The following is a 22947-nucleotide window of genomic DNA, read 5'->3' on the forward strand; positions in this document are numbered from 1 at the left end:
CCATGCTGCCTCCTCTCCATACCTGGGAGCCCTTTGGGAGCAGGTTCTGTCTTCTGCCTCTCTTTGTATGTGCAGGGCCCGGTACTAAATCAGTGTTTCTGGACTGGTTGGCCCCCATTTCCACAAGCACAGTGCAGGAGATGGTACTAAAGGGACATCCCCCAAACTCAGGTAGAGAGGGATTCCAAAAGCAGCCTATGCTTGTAGACAGAACCAGCAATAACATCACTCTTAGCTGCATGCAGCTTTTGAGGAGGAAATGTGGGGCAGGAACAGAGGAGGAGGAGGAACAATTCTTAAACACACACCTAGAAAATGGAGCAGAATGAATTTTGATAGGAATGTCCAAGAAAATGCAACTCACTGTGAGTCTTAGCACAGGTGGCATGGAGAGAGAGAGGGACAGAGAGAAAGTTATGTGTACTACCCTCCAGCACAAGGAGAGCTGGGATAAGGGGCCAAATAAAATGAGAGACTGAAGCCTCCTGAACCCAAAATTCTTGCATATGGTCATTAAGTATAGTGTATTTTGTGACAAGTAATGGCTTTTTTTTTTCAGTGCCTCATAGACTAGGTTAAATTCATGAATTAAGAGTTTACAGCTTTAGTTTCCGAATGTCTGTTACTATCCTAATTTTGGGAGTTAGGGGAAAGGTGGGGAAGAATGATTCTGGTCCTGTGATATCACTGGAGTAGAAAGCTTCCCAGATAGGAAATGCCTTCTTCCAAATCAGATAGGCACCTGCTATTCAAGTCATAGTCCTAAAGAATTTCCTGGAGAACTGAAAATATCAAATAATTTTTACAAAATCACATCTAGTTCCACATAGGTGTCATAGGCAGGATCTGAACCCAGGTCTTCTTACCTTCAAAACTAATTATCTACTACTACCTCAAAGTCAATAGAATGGTATTATAATAAACTCATAATTTCCTAAGAGAGGTTTAGCTCAAATATATATGCAAATATATCAGGCATTTAGAACAATGAAACATATAACACTTTGTATTTCTTGTAAAATGAACAATTACTGACTAGAATCTGCAATATAAAAATGTCAAATGATTACATTACAAAGTCTAATTTAGGATAAATTTAATACTGGTTTACTTAAAGAGAATTCTACATACAGACAAAAAACAGGGATTGCATTTTTTTTCAAATCTCCTGGATGCCAGCATCATCTATCCAATTATAACTACTGTCACTGAATGTTTGCATAATTGTATGCTGATTACAAAATGATTTTAATGTATTGAGGCAAAAATAGTCTTCTTAGTTTTTTTTGCAATGTACTTGTTATGAAAGTTAAAATAAATAAAAGTAAATCACTCAGAGCAGACTTGATCAGAGCTCTTTAGAGAAAGGATAATGGCTGTTCAAATTTATGGACAGAAAAGTAAATAAAAATACTGCTGATGCCAGAACTTATGTTACCAACCAAGAGCAAAAAAAAAAATCCATCTTTATTTTTAGTACTTAATTTTAACAGCTATTTATAAAAGTTTGGGTACTTAGGTGGCACTGTGGATAGAAAGCCAGGCCTGGAGTCAGGAAATCTAAAATTCAAACCTGGTCTCACCCACTTATTAGCTTAGTAAATGTACCACATAAAGAATAGCTATTATTATTATTATTATTATTATTATTATTATTATAATTCTTAGTTTCTAGAAATTTTTTTATCCACACTACTTTAATTTCTATAGCATTTTAAATGAACACAGATTTCTTGAAAATGATTTAAAATTAATGCACATTGATCCTAGACTCATATATGCTTGAAATGTGAGCAGTTAAATATTTATTTTTCTTTTCCATCGTGTTAAATGGAACTATAAACGGGGGGGGGGGGAGTTCTAATCATTATGCTATTTAAATTCTAAGGGTGTGCTTGATATTATAGAGAACACAAAGTTAGCTAGAAGCCCTACCCTACTGGCAAGCAAGCAAAGGGAAAATATTTTTCACAAATGAGGGGATTCAATTTATGAGGTCAGGAATATTCTATGCTGTTGGATTACTTTTTACTCATTTTCAGATACCCTGATGTGATTCAGAATAGCTCTCAGAAATGAAAAGCTTTTCCTCTCTCTACTGTCAGGGCTGAAATCAAGCAAAGGCTCATTTGGTTGGTTTCACACAGAGTTTTAGAGCTCAGTATCTTTTTGGAGAGCCTCTGATTCATCATCTTAGGCTGGTGCTGCTTGGAGTGAACTGAATAAAATAAAAATAAAAAACTAACATATTAATACCTTTTAAAGCCTAACAATGAACTAGTTGAGCACACTTCAATCTGAGGAAAACAGGATATGATGATGCTAGAGAGCATTTTAAATAATTTTCTCCAAGTGCTTAGGATTATGAATATCTTCAGCCTCAAGAATTATTTTAACAAAGCTTCAGCCACCTTAATGAATTCACTACCTCAAGAAAAGGATGATAACAATAAAACATTTTTAACTCAAAGTGTGGCAAACATCTGTTATTTTTTTTTCTTTTTGGCAAGGCAATGGGGTTAAGTGACATGACTCAGGTCCTCCTAACTCCAGGGCTGATACTCTATCTACTGCGCTACGTAGCAGTCCCCAAACATCTGAACTTAGAAATTAAATAATGAATTGATTCTGCAAACATTATTGAAGAGAAAGAATTCCAATAATTTACTAGGAAAAATAGAAACCCTTAAACTAGAAACTTCCTGTTTATCATGTTTCTTTCTGCTAATATTTCAACTCTCCACATTTAAATAATTTCATTCATTCATTTAATCACTCATTCGTGAGGTATTTACTTAGTGATGGCATACTATGAACTGTGGTTGGCTCTGATGGCAGTTTCTTCAAGTTTAAAAACAGGGGAATTGGATTACCTGACCTCTACGATCCTTTTGATACTTGAGTATTAATAAAAAGAAAAATGCCAAACCTCCAGGAATTATATTGGGAAGATAAAACCGATGAAATAATTAAATAACAATAGGTATGTAACTAAGAACAAAATGAATGATACTGACAGTGAATTCTACAGGAGTTTAAAGAAAGGGAAGATAAATGTGCTAAACTACAGAGCCTAAAGTGAAATATGGGTATAATTTGTTTAGGCAGACAATGGGGCAGAGGGAAAGGCATTTAAGATAGGAAGAATAGATTTTTCAATAAGCAAGAGTATGTTCAGACAGAAAACAGATAACATACAGCTAGATCATAGTAAAGGTACCCCATTATGTGATTGTTATGATGTAATTTCCATGACATTTGGTATGAATGTATTTGTGAGTATGTGAAAATATCATCAGGCTCTTAATAGAGAAAATGAATATATCTACCCAAGTGCCAGCTCTTTGACAAACTAGAGAAATATCCATTTGAGGAAGAAGAGAAGGTCTTTTGTTGGGGACATAATAAGTTGAAAATCTGAACGGATCCATACAAAATGGAAAATGCATTATAAGAAGGACTCCTGCTTTCATGAAAGGTGTGTACCTGGTTCCTGGAGGGAGGTCTACTGCTTAACCTCAGGTTTTCTGCCTTGTTTCACCTCAGGGATTTCCAGTAGAAGCCAAAGCAAAAAGTAAATTTGATGACATAGAGAACCAATTCACCTCAATTTCTAGTTCTGATATACTTAAGACATGCAGAAAGAGTTCACTGGATAATTTAATCAATGTGACCACAAAATCCATAATTTCACAGGCCCTCCTGTCTCTTCTATCAATTAATTCCAGTGTTTTTTGACTTTGCTATTTTACTTTGTCAGATTCTAGTGTCAAAAAGAACTCTAAATTTTTTTTTTTTTTTTGGCAAGACAATGGGGTTAAGTGGCTTGCCCAAGGCCACACAGCTAGGTAATTATTAAGTGTCTGAGGCTGGATTTGAACTCAGGTACTCCTGACTCTAGGGCCGGTTCTCTATCCACTGTGCCACCTAGCTGCCCCAGAACTCTAAAATTTGATAGAAAGTGCTACTCTTAATCAAAGTTATATCTGAGGCATGGGGGTAAGTTAATATTGTATATACTGACCCCAAGAATCTAAACTATTTTTATGTTTCTTGACAGCTCAATTAACCAGATTTGTTGGACATTATTTTTCAGTAGTTTCAACTTCACTCATATATATTCCTGTATACTGAAGTTGGTGAGTAGATGAACTTTCATGAATATCTAAATATAGTTACCTAATTGATCAAGCACATCAACAGGCCTTCTGGCAGATTACAAACTTTGACACCATTAAATCTTGGCTAGAAGTATTAGAATTACTTCAATACCAGCATATGGGAGTATTATTACCCAAGTTCAGTGGGCACTGAGCCTATATCTTTAAGACTAGTCTCTGACTGACTTTATCCTTCTACTAGTTTCTAGACAGAGAAAGATGGACCATGCTCTGTCGTTGTCATAATATCTGTGATACACCATAGTGGCCAAATCAATTCCTATAACTTGATGGTTACAACTGTGATACAACATTAGTTAGCATATTCAGTCATGTGAGGTTGGTCCTTTGAAAAAGCCAAGAGGTTGCCACAATCCTTAAACACTGCTTTCTACCCCTAGATGGTGCTAAAATTAGATTTTATTGTGGAATTATCCCAACTCAAGGAATATTGATTGTGATGGAAACTTTGCCCAAGATAGTTTATTTCTTCCTGTGTGGGATTTTACACTGTGGTGGTGAAAACTGTATGAATTCTCTGAAAATTTTTTTTCTGGTTCCATAGCTTTTCTTGCCCTATCACCTTTGATAGGAGATCCTGATTTAAGTCATTCTCACTTGGAATTATTTGTGACTTATAAGTAAAGATTCACCTTTTTGTGGTTGGTGGTTGTCCTGTTCTCAAAGAGGAACAAAATGACATCACTACATTAGAGTTAAGTTACTGATTAAGTTAAGGTCTGATCAGTTCAAAATGCTTCACCATGTGGGCACAATAGTTGAACATTTGGGGTGAATTTTCTAAATTTGAACATCTCATACCTTTTTTGAATTCACAGAGCACAGCATCCTTTCTGAGTAGGACACACCATGCTGAGCAGTCCTGGGTCAATGTCTCCCATGCTGCACAATCAATTCTATAGTTCTTAAGAGAGACGTTGAGAGTTCCTGTATCATTTTTTTCTGATCACCCTTCCCCCTCCCCCCCCCCCCACTTTGTGAGCATTTGCCATGTGTGAGTTCTCATAAAATGGGTCTTTTCAGCATGTATAAATTTGGCACTTGACTAATATGAGCAGCATAATCCAGCTCATTACAGTTGCACTCTCTGTAGTAATGTAGGAATGTGAGGTAGTTTAGCTCAAGAAAGGATCTCAGTGTCTAGTGTCTTTGCCTGCCAGGGGAACTTCAGAATCTTCCTAAGAATTTCAATGGAAGTGATTCAGTTTCCTGACATGGTGCTGGTAGACTGTCCAGGTTTCACAGGCATATAGCAATGAGACCACAAGCTCTGTAGACCTTCAGTTTGTTAGTCAGTTTTGATACCTCTTCTCTCCCATTCTTTCTTTTGGAGCCTCCCAAATACTGAGCTAGCTCTGGCAATGTGAATACTAACCTCAATGTCAATGTGAACCTCCCTGGGAAGAAAACTGCCAAGGTAAGTGAACTTGTCCACATTGTTGAAAACTTCTCCCATTGCTGAATGGATGGTTCCACATATGGATGGTATGGTGCTGGCTGATAAACCCTGTGTTTTCTTGGTGTTAATTGTTAAGTCAAAATTAGCACAAGCACAGAGATTCGATCCATATTTTGTCTCATCTCAACTTCAGAGGCTGCACTGAGAGCACCATCACCTGTAAACAGATCTTACACTGACACTCCCTCCACTTTGTCTTCTCAGTTGTGCTATCAGTGAGGCAGCTGACCTTGATATGCTATGTTGTCCTCCCTGAAGGAATTTGACAATATGGTTGAAAACAACATGAAAGCATGGGAGCAAGAATGTAGCCTTGTTTTACTCTACTGAGTGACTGGGAAAGTGAGGCAGCATTGTTCGTTATCCAGAACTCTGGCAAGCACAGCGCCATGAAATTGACATACTGATAATATACTGATGAACTTCTCCAAGTAACTAAATTTTGACATAATTTTTTACAAGCCTCAAAACCAACAGAATCAAAGGCCTTGGTCAGATCTACAAACATTGTGTACAGATTGCTCTTCTGCTCCTGGCATTTCTCCTGGAATTATCGGGAAGTAAAGACCAGATCAACTTGTTCCTTGGCTCTCATCCTTAAACAGTATTACTTTTATTCTTGGCTTAGAGGGCTGGAGGCAGAAGTATTAAGTCACAAAGCCTTTGCTTAACTTATCCAGACAGCATAATTATCAAAGTCTGGGAATGAGACGTGAGACCAAACAGAAAAATACCTGGAAGGGTGTGAGAAGGGGCATCATTTCTTCTGATCACAGATTCCAGGTAACCTTAAAGTGCTAAATCAGATTTACCTTTAGGGTTGCTACATTTTAGGAAAGATAAAGCTAATGTGGAGGATTCTAGACCATGTTATATTAGAATCAGTTTAATCTAGAACCTATTTAGGGGAAGAATGACAGCAGTTATCATTTTACTTTGGGCCTATTGTGTGGAAGAGAGATTTACATTTATTCTTCTTGGCCCCAGAGAAATTAGGGGTGCTAAAACTGCTCGGTGGTACAATGGAAAGAGGGAATTGGAAGATTGGGGTTTGAATACTTGCTTTGTTGTTTATTGTCCTTGTTAGTCTGTGGTTGGGAGAGAGGAACCCTAAAGTCTCTTCTAGCTCCAAGTCTATGAATCTACAATTGATCCTAAGATCCAAAGAGGTAGATTTAGGTTTGATAAAAAAACCCAAAAACTAAAACCTTCCTAATACTGAATACTGTAGTAGGTTTCCTTGTGACACAGAATTTTAAGTATATACTAGATAACATTGCTGAGAACACAGAACAGTAAAGAGATTTCTGTACAAGGATAGGTTGGACAAGATGGTCCCTTAAGCTACTTCTAATTCTTGGATTTCATGAATTCAGTGATTTCACTATTGGAGATTTAAAAAAGGCTTTAAAATACAAAGGTCTATAAAGATTAAACTCTTTAACATTAAACTGTAATCAGTCAATTAAGTATATGATTGATTTCAGTTCATTTACTATTTGGTTAGAAAGTTAAAAGTGTTATTTCTCTGCAAGAACTGGAAAAGGTACAACCGCCCCTTCATCTCAAAGACAGAGAAAATAGAGAAGAGGGGGCTTTATTTACTTTGCAATTTTGCCTGTAGACATCCTTCTAGGGGTGGGAAATTTTAAGTGAGTACTAACTGGAGAAAGAAAACTATAAGAGTACAAACACTCTGATGAGGTAATGAAGCCTTGAATGATGAGAATAAAGAAGGGATAGATCCGAGAGACAAGTGGACATATGGTATTCAAGAATTAGATACTGGGATTAGAGAGGAAGAAAAAAAGAAAAACTATATCAAAGCTGTGTTAAATTAAAATTTTCACCTAATTTATGTTAAATTCTTTGTAGGATAGAGTGACATTTGATGAAATATGAGCATAGATCGTTAATTCTATCAGTGACCTATTATTCATAAATTTCTCTTTATCTTAAACCTATTGTTGTCACATTCATAACTTGTATTCACAAAAAATGTAATTAACTTCGAAAGACTTTGTACTACTGGCAACTATCCTCAGTATAGGATATTCCTTTTTTCATGACCCACCAATGCACTAGGCCAAGGAAGAGAAATACTCTCTAGTCCATGATCCTAGAAACTTCTTAGAAACTTCTTTTAAATCCATTTGGTGATACAGATTCTTTAACTTAAAGCTAGAAGGGGTCTTGGGGGGGTCATTTAGTTAATCAGTTCAAAAGTACACTTTGCTCTAATTTTGCTCTCTAATTTTATTGATGCTCAAACTGCCAAACATCAGTTCTGGTTTTACTCTCACCATTCTTCTCTTTCACCCATAGGAGCAAGTGTATAGCAAAGAAGGAAGTCACACAACTAGGATAACTGGGTCCATTTCAAATATATGCCATCTAATTCCAGACTGGAGTCTTACTTTAGTTTACCAATTCTATTATTCATCTCTGATGGACTTTACTTAACTTTTCAAGGTCACTGTTCCAAAAGTTTTACTTTTCCTTCTCAGGCTTCTTATATTATTTAATTTCCCCTGCTACCTCTTAGTAGAGTTCTCACCCCCACCTTTATAGGGAAAATGAACTTTCCAATATCAGGTTTTCAATTTTTTTCATCAACTCTTGAATTAATTTTCTTTTTTTCTACCATTTAATTACAACTATTCATGATCTCTCATCTGGACTTAAGTCACAACCTTCAAATTAGTCTTCTTGCTTCCAAAACCTCAAATGGATCTATGTAGATTTGAATATTTTCCTACAATAATGCATTTGATAACCTTACATGACTATCCTGAAAGGTTCTTGTACATGTCCTTATAGAAGTTTACCATGAGGGGTGCACCCAATATAGTGGAGGTTCTTTCTCACTTTCTCTAGACATCCTGAAGTTACCAATAGAGCAAAGATAAGTACATTAACTATTCCTCATTTTTAACATGCAATCAATTAATCTTCCTTCTTGTTCAAACATTTCTTTGATAATATCCTTTGTTTGGGTTGTTCTATATGGTTTTTTATTATATACCATAATCTATTAATAACTGCTTATACACTGCAGCCTGTTCTCAAATATTAAGTACCTCTATGATTTCTTTGGAATTACAATAACTGTAAATTCTCTGTAGACTATTATTCTGTGACTTCCAGTTAGATACCACACATTCTCCACTGAGCTGCCAAAAATCTTCCTAAAACGAAGTTTTAAACCATGTCAGTTCTCTATGCAAGAATCAATGGCTCCCAAATAAAATAAAATAATCAGTGGTTCCCTATTGTCTTGTAGTAGGAACTTCTGAGTTTGGTAGCTAAAGTGATTGAAAGCCATGATCCAGGCTATGTTGCCAGACATATTTCACATTATCTTTTTCATCCACTCTATGTTTCAGACAAAGTGGCAGCTTGTCCCTCCCTAGCATCCTATGCTTAGAATGTAGGTGTTTCTCACCTCCTTAGTCCCTTATAATGCTTAACTTCCTTCAAGGTTCAGCTGAAGTACTACTTATATACAGAAAGCTTTCCTTGATTTATTTAGGTGTTTTTTCTCCTTCCCCTATGGCTACAAATAGGTAACAATGAATAGAGCTTTGAATCTAGAGCCAGGTAGACCCGAATTCAAACCTAGCCTCAGATACTTGCTAAATGTTTTAATCTCTCTGTCTCAGTTTCATCTAACATAGATGATGATGTTTGTCCTTCATTCTCGAACAAGACTATGACATCAGGGAGGTGATGTCATGACAAGCACATGAACTGTATGTGAGTGAGGGGATGCTGTGCTAAATTGCTCTCTCCTCACTTTTTCTTTCTGAGCCCTCTGGGTCCAGATATGGATAAGGTCAACTGGAGATGGCCCTAGGTGGAGGCAATCAGGGTGAAGGGACTTTCCCAGGATGACATAGCCAGTTAGTGTCAAGTTTCTGAGGTCAAATTCAAGCTCAGGTCCTCCTAACTCCAAAGCCATTGCTCTACCTATTGTACCACCTAGCTGCCCTTTGGGATAGTAATAGCACCTTCCTCCCATTAAGTGATATGCAGAGTGCTTAGAGCACAGTAATCACTTAATAAATGCTCCTTCCCTTCCATCTTTCCCAGTGTAGCTTTTACTTGCTTATCTGTTTACATGTGGCACCTCTTCCTCACTTTCCTTCTTTTTTCCTTTCTTCCTTTCCAAAGTAGCTGTTTACATGTGGTACTTCTCTCTCTCTCTCCAAAATAGAAAGTAATCTATAAGGCAAAAACTGATTTTATGGTTTTGCCTTTGTAGTCCTAGGTATTGAATTATCAGGTAGAATTGGAAAGGACCTAGAGATTACTATTTCCAAACAGGCAGTTTGTCTGAGGCTATCCCCATGTAAATAATATATCAGAGTGGAAATTCGATCCCACTGGATCCTCTGGATTCCTTTTTTTGAATGACAATGAATCCTCACCCTGGGAAAAAACTACATATCACAGTCAGGCAGATCCCCAGTGATCATTTTTCTTAGTGGTAGATGGTATATTTATCCTGCAAAAATAATGCCCTGGACTGAGAATAAATGTTTAACTATTTTTCTTTACTATGAGAGTTAAACACTTGATCAGTACAATTAATGATGAGAGATATATTCCTATTTGGCAAAATTATTTCTAAAATAAATTTAAAAGGAAGAAATTGGCAATTCATTTCAATTTACCTTAAAATGTAACACTTCAAAGGTGCTACTATTGTAGTCTTTTCCCCTACATTAAACAAGTCTTAGGAAATTCTTAATTTAATATTACAATCAAATATGCAAATAGCTTTGTGATAGTGGTTCTCTATCAGAGAAAAAAAATCACAAAACACATGTAAATAGGACCTTGAGAAAGAAGTTTCATAGATGTAATCATGATCCAAGTAAACAAAGATGGTTGGAGAAATTTAGTGTTGGACTATCAAAATAGGTCATGTCTAATTCCAACTGGGGTTGGAATGCAATGAAATACTATAAAATGCAATAAAAAATACCCTGATATAGACTAAGGATAAAAAAATAAGTATACAATTCCTGAGTTTCAGGAGTACCTGAGTTCAAATTTGGCCTCAGACACTTAATAATTACCTAGCTGTGTGGCCTTGGGCAAGCCACTTAAACCCACTGCCTTGCAGAAAACCTAAAAAAAAAAAAAAAAAAAAAAAGTAGCAAGCCCAGTCAGAAAAGAAGGCAAACCAATGACAATTCCAAGAACTACCTCCCCACTCCTGTAAGGGGGAAACCAGTCCAATTTACATAAAACAGGATCAGATCTTACCACACTTGTAGAAGAAAAAGAAGATCTATTTCCAGCTCTACAATAAACTTGTGAAAAATCTAGACTAGAAAAATCACTTGCATACTTTGCTTCTCCAGTTTTCTATCATATAGAAATATTTTTGTGTCATTGAGAGTGTGAATAAGATCTTCAGAGGTGAATATATATTAGACATCCTTGTCTGAATGTGCTTATATGCATCCATTCTTCAATTATCTTTCAGGATCACAGCTTTGAAAAGTTTTTAAATAAATCTAAATTTTTTCATATTATAACTCTCCCTGATGGTGTATAAACACAAACAAGCACAAGAGTCCTTGCTTTCAATAAGCTTACATTCAAATGGGAGAAGATGAACTATAAAGGGGTGCTGGGAAGTTTGGGAAGAGGGTACATTAGAAAAGCAAGGTGCTAAGTTGGCAGAAGTGATGTGAAAGCCTGGGCCCAGCAAAATTTTCAAATAGATGGTGGATATTCACTTAGGCTCATATAATGGATTTAGAAAAGATCTTTAAAATTATCAAATTTATATATAAGGAAACAGGTCTCAAGAAATTAGGTGACTATCACATAGAGATATAGAAAGAACACTGGATTCAGATCTTTTTGAGCCTCAGTTTCTTCATCTGTAAAATAAAAATATTATACTGATAGAGCAAGGCTGAGACTCAAATTCTGGTTCCCTGAATGGACTCTTTCATATAAGGTCATCAACCAGATTTAAGTTTGAGTTGCATCATGGTCTTGGTGGGATTTGTGTTAGATGAATCTCTTCCATTTCTGTAGCCTACAGTCTCAAGGGTGTTTAAAAATTTTTTTTTAATGTAACTTTTTTTATTATTGTATGAAACCTCAAATTTAAAACATTAGCACTTGCTTTTTTTCTTAAAATTTTATAGTTTATTTTATTTATACTTCACCAAGGCTGAAAACGCAGTAGCCATTCATGGACGTAATTCCATTTCTGCCCTGGGCTGGCTCACTTCCCCCCAAGGCAGCCTAGTGACCCTCTCCATCCTGACATATTGGTAATCACTTATGGAAACATGATTAACTTGAGCCTCACTGAAGTTCAGGACTCCTTAGCTATCTTATCAGTATCAAGCAGTACAGGAGCTGTAGACTCTGAATATTAAAAGGATAATAGACAGACATCACTATATCTGGCTTATAATAGTAAAGTGGTCTAGGGTACAATGTTTTTGCTTAGGTTGGGGATAAGGGAGAGGGAAAGTTTTATCCTTGATTTTCAACATCCTTTCTCTAGAGCTGTCCTCTGCTTCTGATCTTCTGGATAAAAGTTGGGAAAGGAGGGGAGGGAGTTGGCAGCCCCCCAAAGAAGAATGAACAATTAATAATTTTGTTTGGAGTCAATATTTTTGTTTGAACTTATATCACCCAAGCACAACTGAAATTAAATATATCCTTATCTTTAAGGGTAGACAGAGAGTACTGATATCTTATTAAGGATACTAAATAATTGTTTGAGCCATATATTTCTAGAGATTGGTATTTCTCTCTAAATACCTTATGCATTGCTTATTTCATCTGATGGTACAACAACCCTACTGTTCTCATTTTACAGAGGAGGAATCTGATGCTAAAAAATTAGGTAGTCAGACTGATTATAGATCTAGTAAATGCCTCAGACAAGATTTGAATTCAGGTCTACCTGATTCCAAGTCTATTCACTATGCCAGCTCAATTTGACATTATTCACAATCATTTAGCATGATTACGGATGAAAGGCCAATGTGGAATCAGCAGTATTTTCTACATGGAGTACACATGAAGTTTATTCTTTGATAGACAAAGCATGTGTTAATCATTTACTGTAAGCATAGCTTGTACCTGTAATGTTTGCTATCTAAAATAGCTAATAAATTTGGAGTAATAGCATTTGATAGTTGGAATAGAGTAGATATTATTAGAAAAATTGTCTCATGAGACAATACTAGTCCAAACTCTGTTAAAAAAGAGAAAAAAGTGAGAGAGACACAAAGAGAACAAAGATGGACAGATAAAGAACAAAGCAATCCCATTTCTTAGAGATACAAACTGGACTACTTTTTGAGGCAAGTTATATTCCTGCTATCTATAGTTAGGCTTCTTTATTTGAAGCGTCATACAGAGTTCAGTAATTTCAGGTGCCAAATCTACATATTTAATACTTTATGAGATGGTGGAGGTTTGGTAGCACTCAAAATCACCTTAAAATCTCTCTCAAGCAACTAGAGATTAGCAGACAGTCTGCAGAAGCACCAGGGCAGAATGCTTATTGGAATACAAATTCTTAGCGACAGAGACTGTGGATGATTGAAAAGACTACATAAATTGAGAAGACTCTCTTCTTCCCCAAATCTAGGTGTAACCCTGACTATTGTGCCTAGACTTGAAATTAGACAGTTCAATCAATCAATCCCAGTTCTCTAGTTGATCAATTTTTTCTCATAATTTTTGAATTAGCTCTAAAATTTCCTTTTATTATCTCTTCAATAAGTCAAATATTAAGTGTTTTTTAGCTAATCAAGTAACTTGTCATTACCCCTTTACCAAGAATGATTTAACAACTAGTTAAAAAAAAAAGAAAAAAGAATGGGACCCAAGATTGATACTTGCGACTTAGCAAGGACACAGAATTGAGAAAAAGCATTTTTTGGAGGATGTGGAAAGGTTGAAAAAACAAACTTGGGCCTACATCATAATAGTTCTTGACAATTGGTCCTGATTGTCTGGTTTTGGCACAATGTGTACCATGAATTGCTGTTTGTTATTTTAACATGTTACTTCTGACCTTGTTCAATATACTATGACTAGTTTGATATCTTACCATATAGAAATGGCTTTCCAAAGTATCAAATCTAAACCTTGATTTAGTTTTCTAAGGCACATGTTAGGCATGGGAAATTTAAAGATAAAGTAAGATAAAATTCCTGTCCTCAATGAATTTACATTTTTTTTTTTAGCTTTTGCAAGGCAATGGCGTTAAGTAGTTTGCCCAAGGCCACACAGCTAGGTAATTATTAAGTGTCTGAGGCTGGATTTGAACTCAGATACTCCTGACTCCATGACCAGTGCTCTATGCACTGCACCACCTAGGTGCCCGAATTTACATTCTTTTTAATTTTTATTTTTTAATTTTTAATTTTTATTTTTTTAATAGTGAATTATATCCATCATTTTTTTCTAGGCTCTGAATTCTACAATTTTGCCCCTCTTTCCTTCCCTCCCCCTGCCGAAGGCTGTCTGATAGTCTCTACATTGTTTCCATGCCATACATTGATGTAAATTACCGAATTTACATTCTTGATAGAGTTTAAAACATGAAGAGGTTACTAAGATGCAAGGTGGAATGGTATAATTCAATTAAAATATTTACTAAGCGTCAGCCACATAAAAATGCTATGAGAAATTTTCAGAAGGGAAAGACCATTGTTACTTGAAAGGTGAGATGGAGCCAAGATGGTGGGGAAGAATTACAACCTGGTTCTACTCCCTTCCCTATCTCCAGAGAGAGCTTAAAAATGCACCAAACTGAGTCCTGATCAGGAAATTCAAGAAAAAAAAATCAGCCCACATCACCATAGATAGACAAAAAAAGTTTGTGGATATTAAAATGGTTTCTAGCTAGGAATGGCCCTGAAGAGCATTCAAATGGGCAGGGTTGAAAAAGGGCCCAAGGAAAGTAAATAGGCCTGCTTGAGCAAGGTACAGGGGAGAGGTGCCAAAGGGCAGCTCTTTTGCTTACCACCTGCTTCCAAATTACACATTCAGAGTGAACTGAGGACCTTAGAGGTGAGGAATGATGGTGATGATGTTTTGTCCTGTTTTCTAAGACCTTGACATCAGGGGAGGTGATACCATGACAAGCACATGAACTGGTATTTTGAGTGAGGAGGTGCTGTGCTAAGTCATCCATCTCCTCCAGAGCCATCTGGGTTCATTTAGAGCCAGTTATGAATCAGGATGACTGTAGATGTCCCTAGGTGCAAGGCAATCAGTTAAGTGACTTGCCCAAGGTCACACAGCTAGTAAGTGTCAAGTGTCATAAGATGAGATTCAAGCTCAGGTCTTCCTGACTCCCAAGGTCAGAGCTCTATTCACTGTAACATCTAGCTGCACAGGCTTTAGGGTCTATCTGAGCAAAGAACAAGTTCATAAGCAACAAATTAAAACAACCCTTAATATCTTTAATTCTATATGTCTGATCATAAATTGGCTTCTCAGTCATTATTAGGGTTTGAAAGTCTGAAGTTAACCTCTGACCTCCTCAGGGTCTGTGTCTCTGCAGCTTTAAATCTGAAAGCAAGATGTCTGTTTCACGTAACCTGTTCCCCCGAGCGCATATGCAAGCTTGCAAGTTTAGCTTTCACAGTTGTACAGACAATAGATTATGAAGACCATCCTGAGGAAGCACAAACTAGTCTGGTTATCCCAGAATATCTTTCTTCTGAACAATTTCTTATCAGTTTTCTTAAAATACAACAGACCTTGTGAATGGGTTAGAGAAATTATAAGTCAAATTAATGACACCTTTATGTATTACTGGATTACCTGATTGGTTGTCCACCAACAATTTTATGTCTCTTTGTCTTTTCTATATAAATACACCCCCCCAAAACTTTGTATCATGGTTGACATCTTTAATGATGTCACTACCCTATAGGATTCGGCATGATCCTAGAAAATAAAATTTCATGGATAAGGTAACTTTTAGTTATTTCATTTTTAGCCTAAGAAAAATTAAGGTTAACAGGTATTGCTTCACTCCTATCAGATTGACAAAGATGATGAAAAAAAAACTTTAACAAACGTTTAAGGGCCTTGTGGGGGGAAAATACAACAATGCACTGCTAGTAGAACTCTGAACTGGTCTAGTCATTCAGGAAAGCGAATTTGGAACTATTGACCAAAATCTATTAAACTGTGTATATAGAATTATTGTTTCTAAGTGGGAGATTTAGATGGTGAACCTCTTTTGAGGACAGGGGCTGCCTTTTTTGTCTCTTTTTGCATTCCTAGAGCATAGAATAATACCCAACACATTGTAAGAACACATTAAATATTTACCGATTGATTGACTAAGTCTAAATACCAAAGAGATCAAACAAAGAGATAAAGGACACATATGAATGAAAGTAAAATAGCTTTACAAATGGTGGAAAAGAATTACAAACTGAAGGAAAGTTCATCAATTGGGAAATGGTTGAAAAAATTATGAAATATGACAAGTGTGATGAAGGGGATAGTTCCAGAGAAACCTGGAAAGACTTGTATGAACTGAGCAGAACTAGAAGAACAAATTATACAATAAGAAAAATATTGTAAAGATAAATAACTCCAAAAGCCTAGCAATTATGTTCAAGTGAGCAATTACAATTCTAGATTCATGATGAAACACATTATACATCTTCAGAGAGAGGGAGATGATGAATTCAGAGTGAAGAGTGAAACTTGAATATATTTTTTAATATGGCCAAAAATCAATAGAAACACTGGAGTCAATAAAAACAGGAGTGAATAATCATGAGGGACTAAAACAGGATAAAATATTTGCATTCTAGTATGAGAAGAGGTTACATACCCTTCAGAACCATATCATCATTAGAGGTCATAGATGAATTCTAATATTTTGATGATCTTAAAAGAAGAGGAAAGGAAGGAAGAATAGATTACTTTGGGGGTGTGAGGAAGGAGAGAAAGGATTCAGAAAACATCAAATAATTTGGGCACACAAATAGTTTACACAATAACTTTATACAAATAAGGAGAAGGGGGTGGAAGAAGTACTTGACAACTGAATCTAACTCTCATCGAAGAAGGGAGGAAAATACACCTGAGGTGGGTATAGGAATACACTTCACTCATCAGGAAAACAGGAGAGAAAAGGAAAAAATGAAAAAGGGAGAGTAAGAAGAAGGGTAGGATAAGGAGGTACATTAAGCAAAATAAAGTCTAAGGATGCACACCTTGTTTATAACAGCTTTTGTCCAGTGATAAAGCATTGAAAACAGGATCACTTGGGGAATGGCTTAAGAATTTGTGGTATATGAATATTAATGAATATTATCAAAAGGATGACTTCAGAGAAAATCTGGGAAGGCCTATATAAACTGATACAGAGTAAAATGAGTAGAAGCAGATCAGCAGTTCTCATAGTGACAATACTGTAAAGATTATTAAGATGAAAAATTTTGAAAGACTTAAGAAAATCTGATCATCAAACAAAAGCTGATTATATACAATTCCAGAGAACTCATGATAAAACATGCCACATGGCTCTTAATAAAGAGATACTGGGCTCAGAGTTCAGACTGGAATATATATATATATATATATATATATATATATATATATATACATATATATATATATTTTGGGATTTGAACAAGTTGGAGAATTTATTATATTTGACTATACATATTTGTAACTTTCTGGAGGGGAAGATAAGGAGGGGAAGTGACAGTGAGAGGATGCAAGGCTTTGTTGCTTAAAAAAATAAAATTCAATAAAAAAAGAATTAAAGGGGTGGCTAGGTGGCATAGTAGATAAAGCATGGGCCCTGGAGTCAGGAGTACCTGGGTTCAAATCCAGTCTCAGACACTTAATAATTACCTAGCTGTGTGGCCTTGGGCAAGCCACTTAACCCTGTTTGCCTTGCAAAAACCTAAAAACAAACAAAAAAAAAGAATTAAAGATTAAGGAAGGTTTCTTGGTAATATAATCTTAAACCTTCAGTTCAAGTCAATGAACCTTTACTAAACACCTATTCTTTATGCTGTACATGCTAGATACTGGGGAGATAATTCAAATAAAACATAGTATTTGCCTCATAAAAAGCTTATAAACTAGTAGGAAGATATTTTCTATCTAGTTAGGTGGTATAGTGGATAGAACACTAGAGTAAGAATTAGGATATTGAAATTCTGCCTTTCTCATTTAGAAATTGAAGGAATTAGATGAGATAATCTCAATAAGATCTTTTCAGCTCTAAATCTATGATTCTATGAGAAAGGGAAAGAGGTTAGGATAAGGATGGAAGCATGATTTCCAAAGCAGCACTGAATTCTTTTCTTATGTGCCTATATGTTTCAGAAAAACTTACTGGACAAAAATATTAAAATGAGTAATTTGAAATACGTACCTATACAAATTTATATTTTATGAATGCAGATATTTTTTCCTTAGTAATTGGAATTTAGCCTAAACTAGACCTAAATTCATTCAACCATAAAGGGGATCAAATGCATTTCAGTATGAATAGGTTAAAAATAATCCTAACTAAGGGATTTTGTTTAATCACTTACTTAGAAATGTTTTGTTGGTTTTGACAATTTTTTCCTGATTGCAGAAGAAAAAAAAATTTAGGTCTTAAAACTTCATGTCTTAGTTCTTCTGGTCATAACAACAAAATATTGTTGAAATGCAGGTGTCTAAGATAGCCTAATAAAAGTTCCTTCTACCAAGTAGAAGTGAATGCCCGGAGAATAACTCTGATCTTTCATGTTTTTGAAGCTGTTAGATTGATTCTGCAAGTTTAAACATGTTCTGTTAGGAGACAAGGGATATCAACATGGTATATGTGTTTGTGTGTTATGGATAGCAAAATTATACAAAAAAACGGTAGCAAGCACAATAAAATCGAGCTTAGATAAGTCAAGGGATTCCCTGCCCCCCCCCCCACATGGACTTGGCTCTATTTTTCATAATTTAGGGGGCATTAAACTTTTCAGTCTGGCTTGCCTGGGACTTAAGTGTATCCTAAGAAAGCTTTTAAAAAACTGTCTTAGGCCTTTAGTAGTTATATATTATTCTATTAGGACACAATATATTACAGAATCTCAAGGGGTTTTAATGTCCCGTTTAACTTAGGAATGCATTTTACCGCATCTAAACTCTTCTTGAACCTTTTCCTAGGAAACAGGGAGCTCACTATTTACATACTGTTTTTGCCTACAATTCTAAAAAGTAATGCGAATATTTTTTTACAAAACTGTTTCTCAATATTTAGTCTGGCCGGAGGATCTGCACGTGCTACGCTGGTGTTTGGGGAGTCAGCATGCTGCAGGATCTAGACTTGATCCGCACTATCTGGGAGGACGATGAGGGACCCCTGGAGCTGGAGTCCGACAGCGGAGGCGACGAGGATGAGGAACCCATTGTGCTGAACAGAAAAAAACATGCACTAAGGAAGAATCGGAGTGTTGATTTCAATCCAGACTTTGTTTTTACTGAAAAGGAGGGAGCATATGATGGAAACTGGGCCATGGCTGATGTTATGAGTCAACTCAAGAAGAAGAGAGCAGCTACAATACTAGATGAGAAGATTGAGAAAGTTGGAAAAAAATGGAAGAATGAGGAAAAAGAAGCCAAGTCTGGGAAAACAGTTGATGAGAAGGAAGGAAATGAGAAGGAAATTCAATGTGACTCGGAAGGAGAACATGAGGAAGAGACAAAAGAAGATGAATCAGAATCAGAGTATTCATCAGCTGATGAAAACATCCTCACTAAAGCAGATACACTGAAAATGAAGAAAACAAAGAAACAAAAGAAAGGAGAGAAGGAAACAGGTTTTTTTGAAGATGCCTCTCAGTATGATGAAAACCTTACATTCCAGGACATGAATCTATCTCGACCTATCTTGAAGGCTATAACAGCCATGGGTTTCAAGCAGCCTACTCCTATCCAGAAGGCCTGCATACCTGTGGGGCTATTAGGGAAGGACATTTGTGCTTGTGCAGCCACTGGGACAGGTAAAACAGCTGCTTTTGCCCTTCCTGTCTTGGAGCGTCTTATCTACAAACCTCGACAGGCTCCCATAACCCGTGTACTTGTGCTAGTTCCCACTCGAGAATTGGGCATCCAGGTACACTCTGTCACTAAGCAGCTGGCCCAGTTCAGCACTGTTACCACCTGTCTTGCAGTGGGTGGCTTGGATGTGAAATCCCAGGAGGCAGCTCTTTGGGCTGGACCGGATATTCTCATTGCTACACCTGGCAGGCTCATTGATCATCTCCACAATTGCCATTCCTTCCATTTGAGTAGTATTCAAGTACTCATTTTGGATGAAGCTGACAGGATGCTACATGAGTATTTTGAGGAACAGATGAAGGAAATAATTCAATTGTGTTCCCACCACCGCCAGACCATGCTCTTCTCAGCCACCATGACAGATGAGGTAAAAGATCTGGCTTCAGTCTCATTAAAGAATCCTGTAAGGATCTTTGTGAATAGCAACACAGATGTAGTTCCATTCCTAAGGCAGGAATTCATTCGAATCCAACCTAATCGAGAAGGAGACCGGGAAGCCATTGTGTCAGCTCTTTTGACACGAACTTTTACAGACCACGTGATGCTATTCACCCAAACTAAGAAGCAGGCTCATCATATGCACATCCTTCTAGGGCTTATGGGGTTGCAGCTGGGAGAGCTGCATGGGAATCTCTCTCAAACACAGCATGTGGAAGCCTTAAGGCACTTCAAAGATGAGCAGATTGACATCCTAGTGGCCACAGATGTGGCAGCCCGAGGACTAGACATTGAAGGTGTCAAAACAGTCATAAATTTTACAATGCCCAACACCATCAAGCATTATGTGCATCGAATAGGCCGAACAGCACGTGCTGGCAGGGCTGGACACACTGTGTCCCTGGTAGGAGAAGAGGAAGGTAAGATGTTGAAGGAAATTGTGAAATCAGCCAAAGAGCCTGTGAAGGCCAGGATTCTTCCTCAAGATGTAATCCTAAAATTTCGAGACAAGACTGAAAAGATAGAGAAAGATGTGTATGCGGTCCTGAGACTAGAGGCTGAGGAGAAGCAGATGCAGCACTCAGAAGCCCAGATAAATACAGCCAAATGACTCCTAGAGAAAGGTAATGAAGAGCCAGAGCGGACCTGGTTCCAGAGTAAAGAAGAGGATGAAGAAAAAGATTGCAAAGGCCCTACAAGAGTTTGACTTGGCCTTGAGGGGAAAGAAAAAGAGAAAGAAGTTTATGAAGGACACCAAGAAAAAAGGGGAAATGACACCAGAAGAAAGGTCACAATTTGAGATTCTAAAGTCCCAGATGTTTGCTTGAGCGATTGGCTAAAAGAAATTGGAGAGCTAAGAGAGCAAGAGCCATGCCTGAGGAGGAGCCAACTCCAGTCCCAGGCAGGAAGCAAAAGAGGGTGAAGAAATCTGTCTTTGATGAGGAATTTACCAATACTAGCAAGAAAGCTTTGAAACAGTATGGTGCTGGCCCCACCTTTGAAGAATGGAAACAGATGGGATTACTCCATCCCAAGAGAGGAGGAAACTTCAAATCTAAATCCAGATACAAGAGGAGGAAGTAGCAAATGCTACCTGAAGAAAAACTTAAAGCTTTATCTTTAATCCCTTTCCTAGGGGAAATGTAATTCCATTGTTCTTTTTGATTGTAAAAATCCTCTTTAAAAAGGTCTATTAAAACAAAAAAAAAATTTAGTCTGAATTTAACCAAAGTCTTAACTGGTCTTTTTATTTACATATTGGCATGTATGTATTGTCTTCCTAGTTCTTCTAGCAGTTTTGTTATTGGTATTCACAAAAAACAAACTACTATGTTCATTTGCTTAATTAGTCTATTCAGTGATCTACTGTTTTTCTCTCTTTTTAAAACTAGAACCAAATTGTTTTGATGATTACTGCTTATATACAGTGAGATCTGGTAATCCTAGGCTCCCTTCATTTCTACTCTTTTCCCCTCATTTTCTTCTGACTATGGTAATTTTTATTATCCAAAGGAGTTTAATTGTAGTTATATGAAATATTTATTATTGCTTCTTGGGAGTTTGATTTTATAGGTCAAAATCTCTATATTAATTTAGGTAGTATCATAATTTTTTTATATTGGCATGGTCAACTCATTACAAAGAATGTCTCTCCTTTTATTTATATTCCTGTAATTTTTTAAAATGAGATTTCATTTTTTCAATTTACAAATATTTATGGTCTTTTCAACCCTCCTAACCCTGCCTCCCCCAAAAGAGAGGACTTTGATTTAAAAAATTATAGTCAAACAAAACAAATTCTCACACTAGTCATGTCAAAAACGTATGTTTCACTCTGCATACTATGTGTGCATGTGTGTTTGTGCATGCAAGTGCAGGGGGCAGGGGGTGGGTGTTAGGGGATAGGAGGGGACAGTAGCATTCTTTATAATTGATTCTCTAGAATCCTTCTTGGATATTGTGATTATAAAAGGTCTTAAGCCTTTCAAAGTTGCTCCTTTTTATTTTGAAGTCCCATTTACATATTTTTTGAATATGTCTTTGTAGATTTTGCTAGAAGTTATGCATTTTGTAGTTATTTTTGAAGTAATTTATCTTTATTATTTCCTTCTGGATTTTGTTAGTACTCCATAGAAAAGCTGATGACTTTTGTGAAATTATTTTTTATCTTTACTGAAATTCTTAATAGAGGATACAAGAAACTCTGAAAAATGTTTCCTATAAGAGTGAACCATTTTATTATCTTCAAATAAGGATAATTTTGTCTCCTCTTTATATTTTTATTTCTTCAATTTCTATGTTGAATAATGTTGGCTTTCCCCCTGAATTTACTGTGAAAATTTCAGTATTTCTCCCATTGCAAATAATACTTACCCTAAGTATATGAATATGTGAATATGTTCCTTCTTAGATTAAAAATCTATGACTTCTTTGGTAGGCTTTTTAATGTATATCAATATAGTATTTTTTATTGTTGTTTGTATATTTATATTGTTTTCCATAAAGCCAATTTGGTCATAGCAACTTTCTAGTCTCTTTGCTAATATTTAATTTAAATACCACTGTCAATATTCACTAGTAAAACCGGTCTCTAGTTTTCTCTTTCTTTTAATCCATCCAGGTCTGGATACCAGGATTATATTTATTTCAAAAAAAGAATTTTGTGGAGTATCTTTCACAATTACTAAGGATATTGGTAGTTATTAATTGCTTTTTTTAAAAAAAAAGTATTTATTTAACCATTACTAAAATAGTCTTGTTGTAAAAGTAAACATAATCCCCACC

General features: G+C 36.2%; 2 protein-coding genes across 5 annotated transcripts in view; one reads left to right on the forward strand and one right to left on the reverse strand.

Annotated features, from left to right (window-relative positions):
• Positions 1-22947, reverse strand: part of RNF180 (ring finger protein 180) — a 253819-nt gene that overhangs the window by 4277 nt on the left and 226595 nt on the right. The gene's annotated exons all lie outside the window — the stretch shown is intronic.
• Positions 6355-21357, forward strand: LOC141497051 (putative ATP-dependent RNA helicase DDX27). The gene is given in 4 exon segments (XM_074199635.1): positions 6355-6423; positions 18926-20826; positions 20828-20987; positions 20989-21357. Coding segments are annotated over 3 exon segments (2271 nt in total). The 5' UTR covers positions 6355-6423; positions 18926-18973; the 3' UTR covers positions 21247-21357.

This window comes from Macrotis lagotis, chromosome X, assembly GCF_037893015.1.
Source record: "Macrotis lagotis isolate mMagLag1 chromosome X, bilby.v1.9.chrom.fasta, whole genome shotgun sequence".
NCBI lineage: Eukaryota > Metazoa > Chordata > Mammalia > Peramelemorphia > Peramelidae > Macrotis > Macrotis lagotis.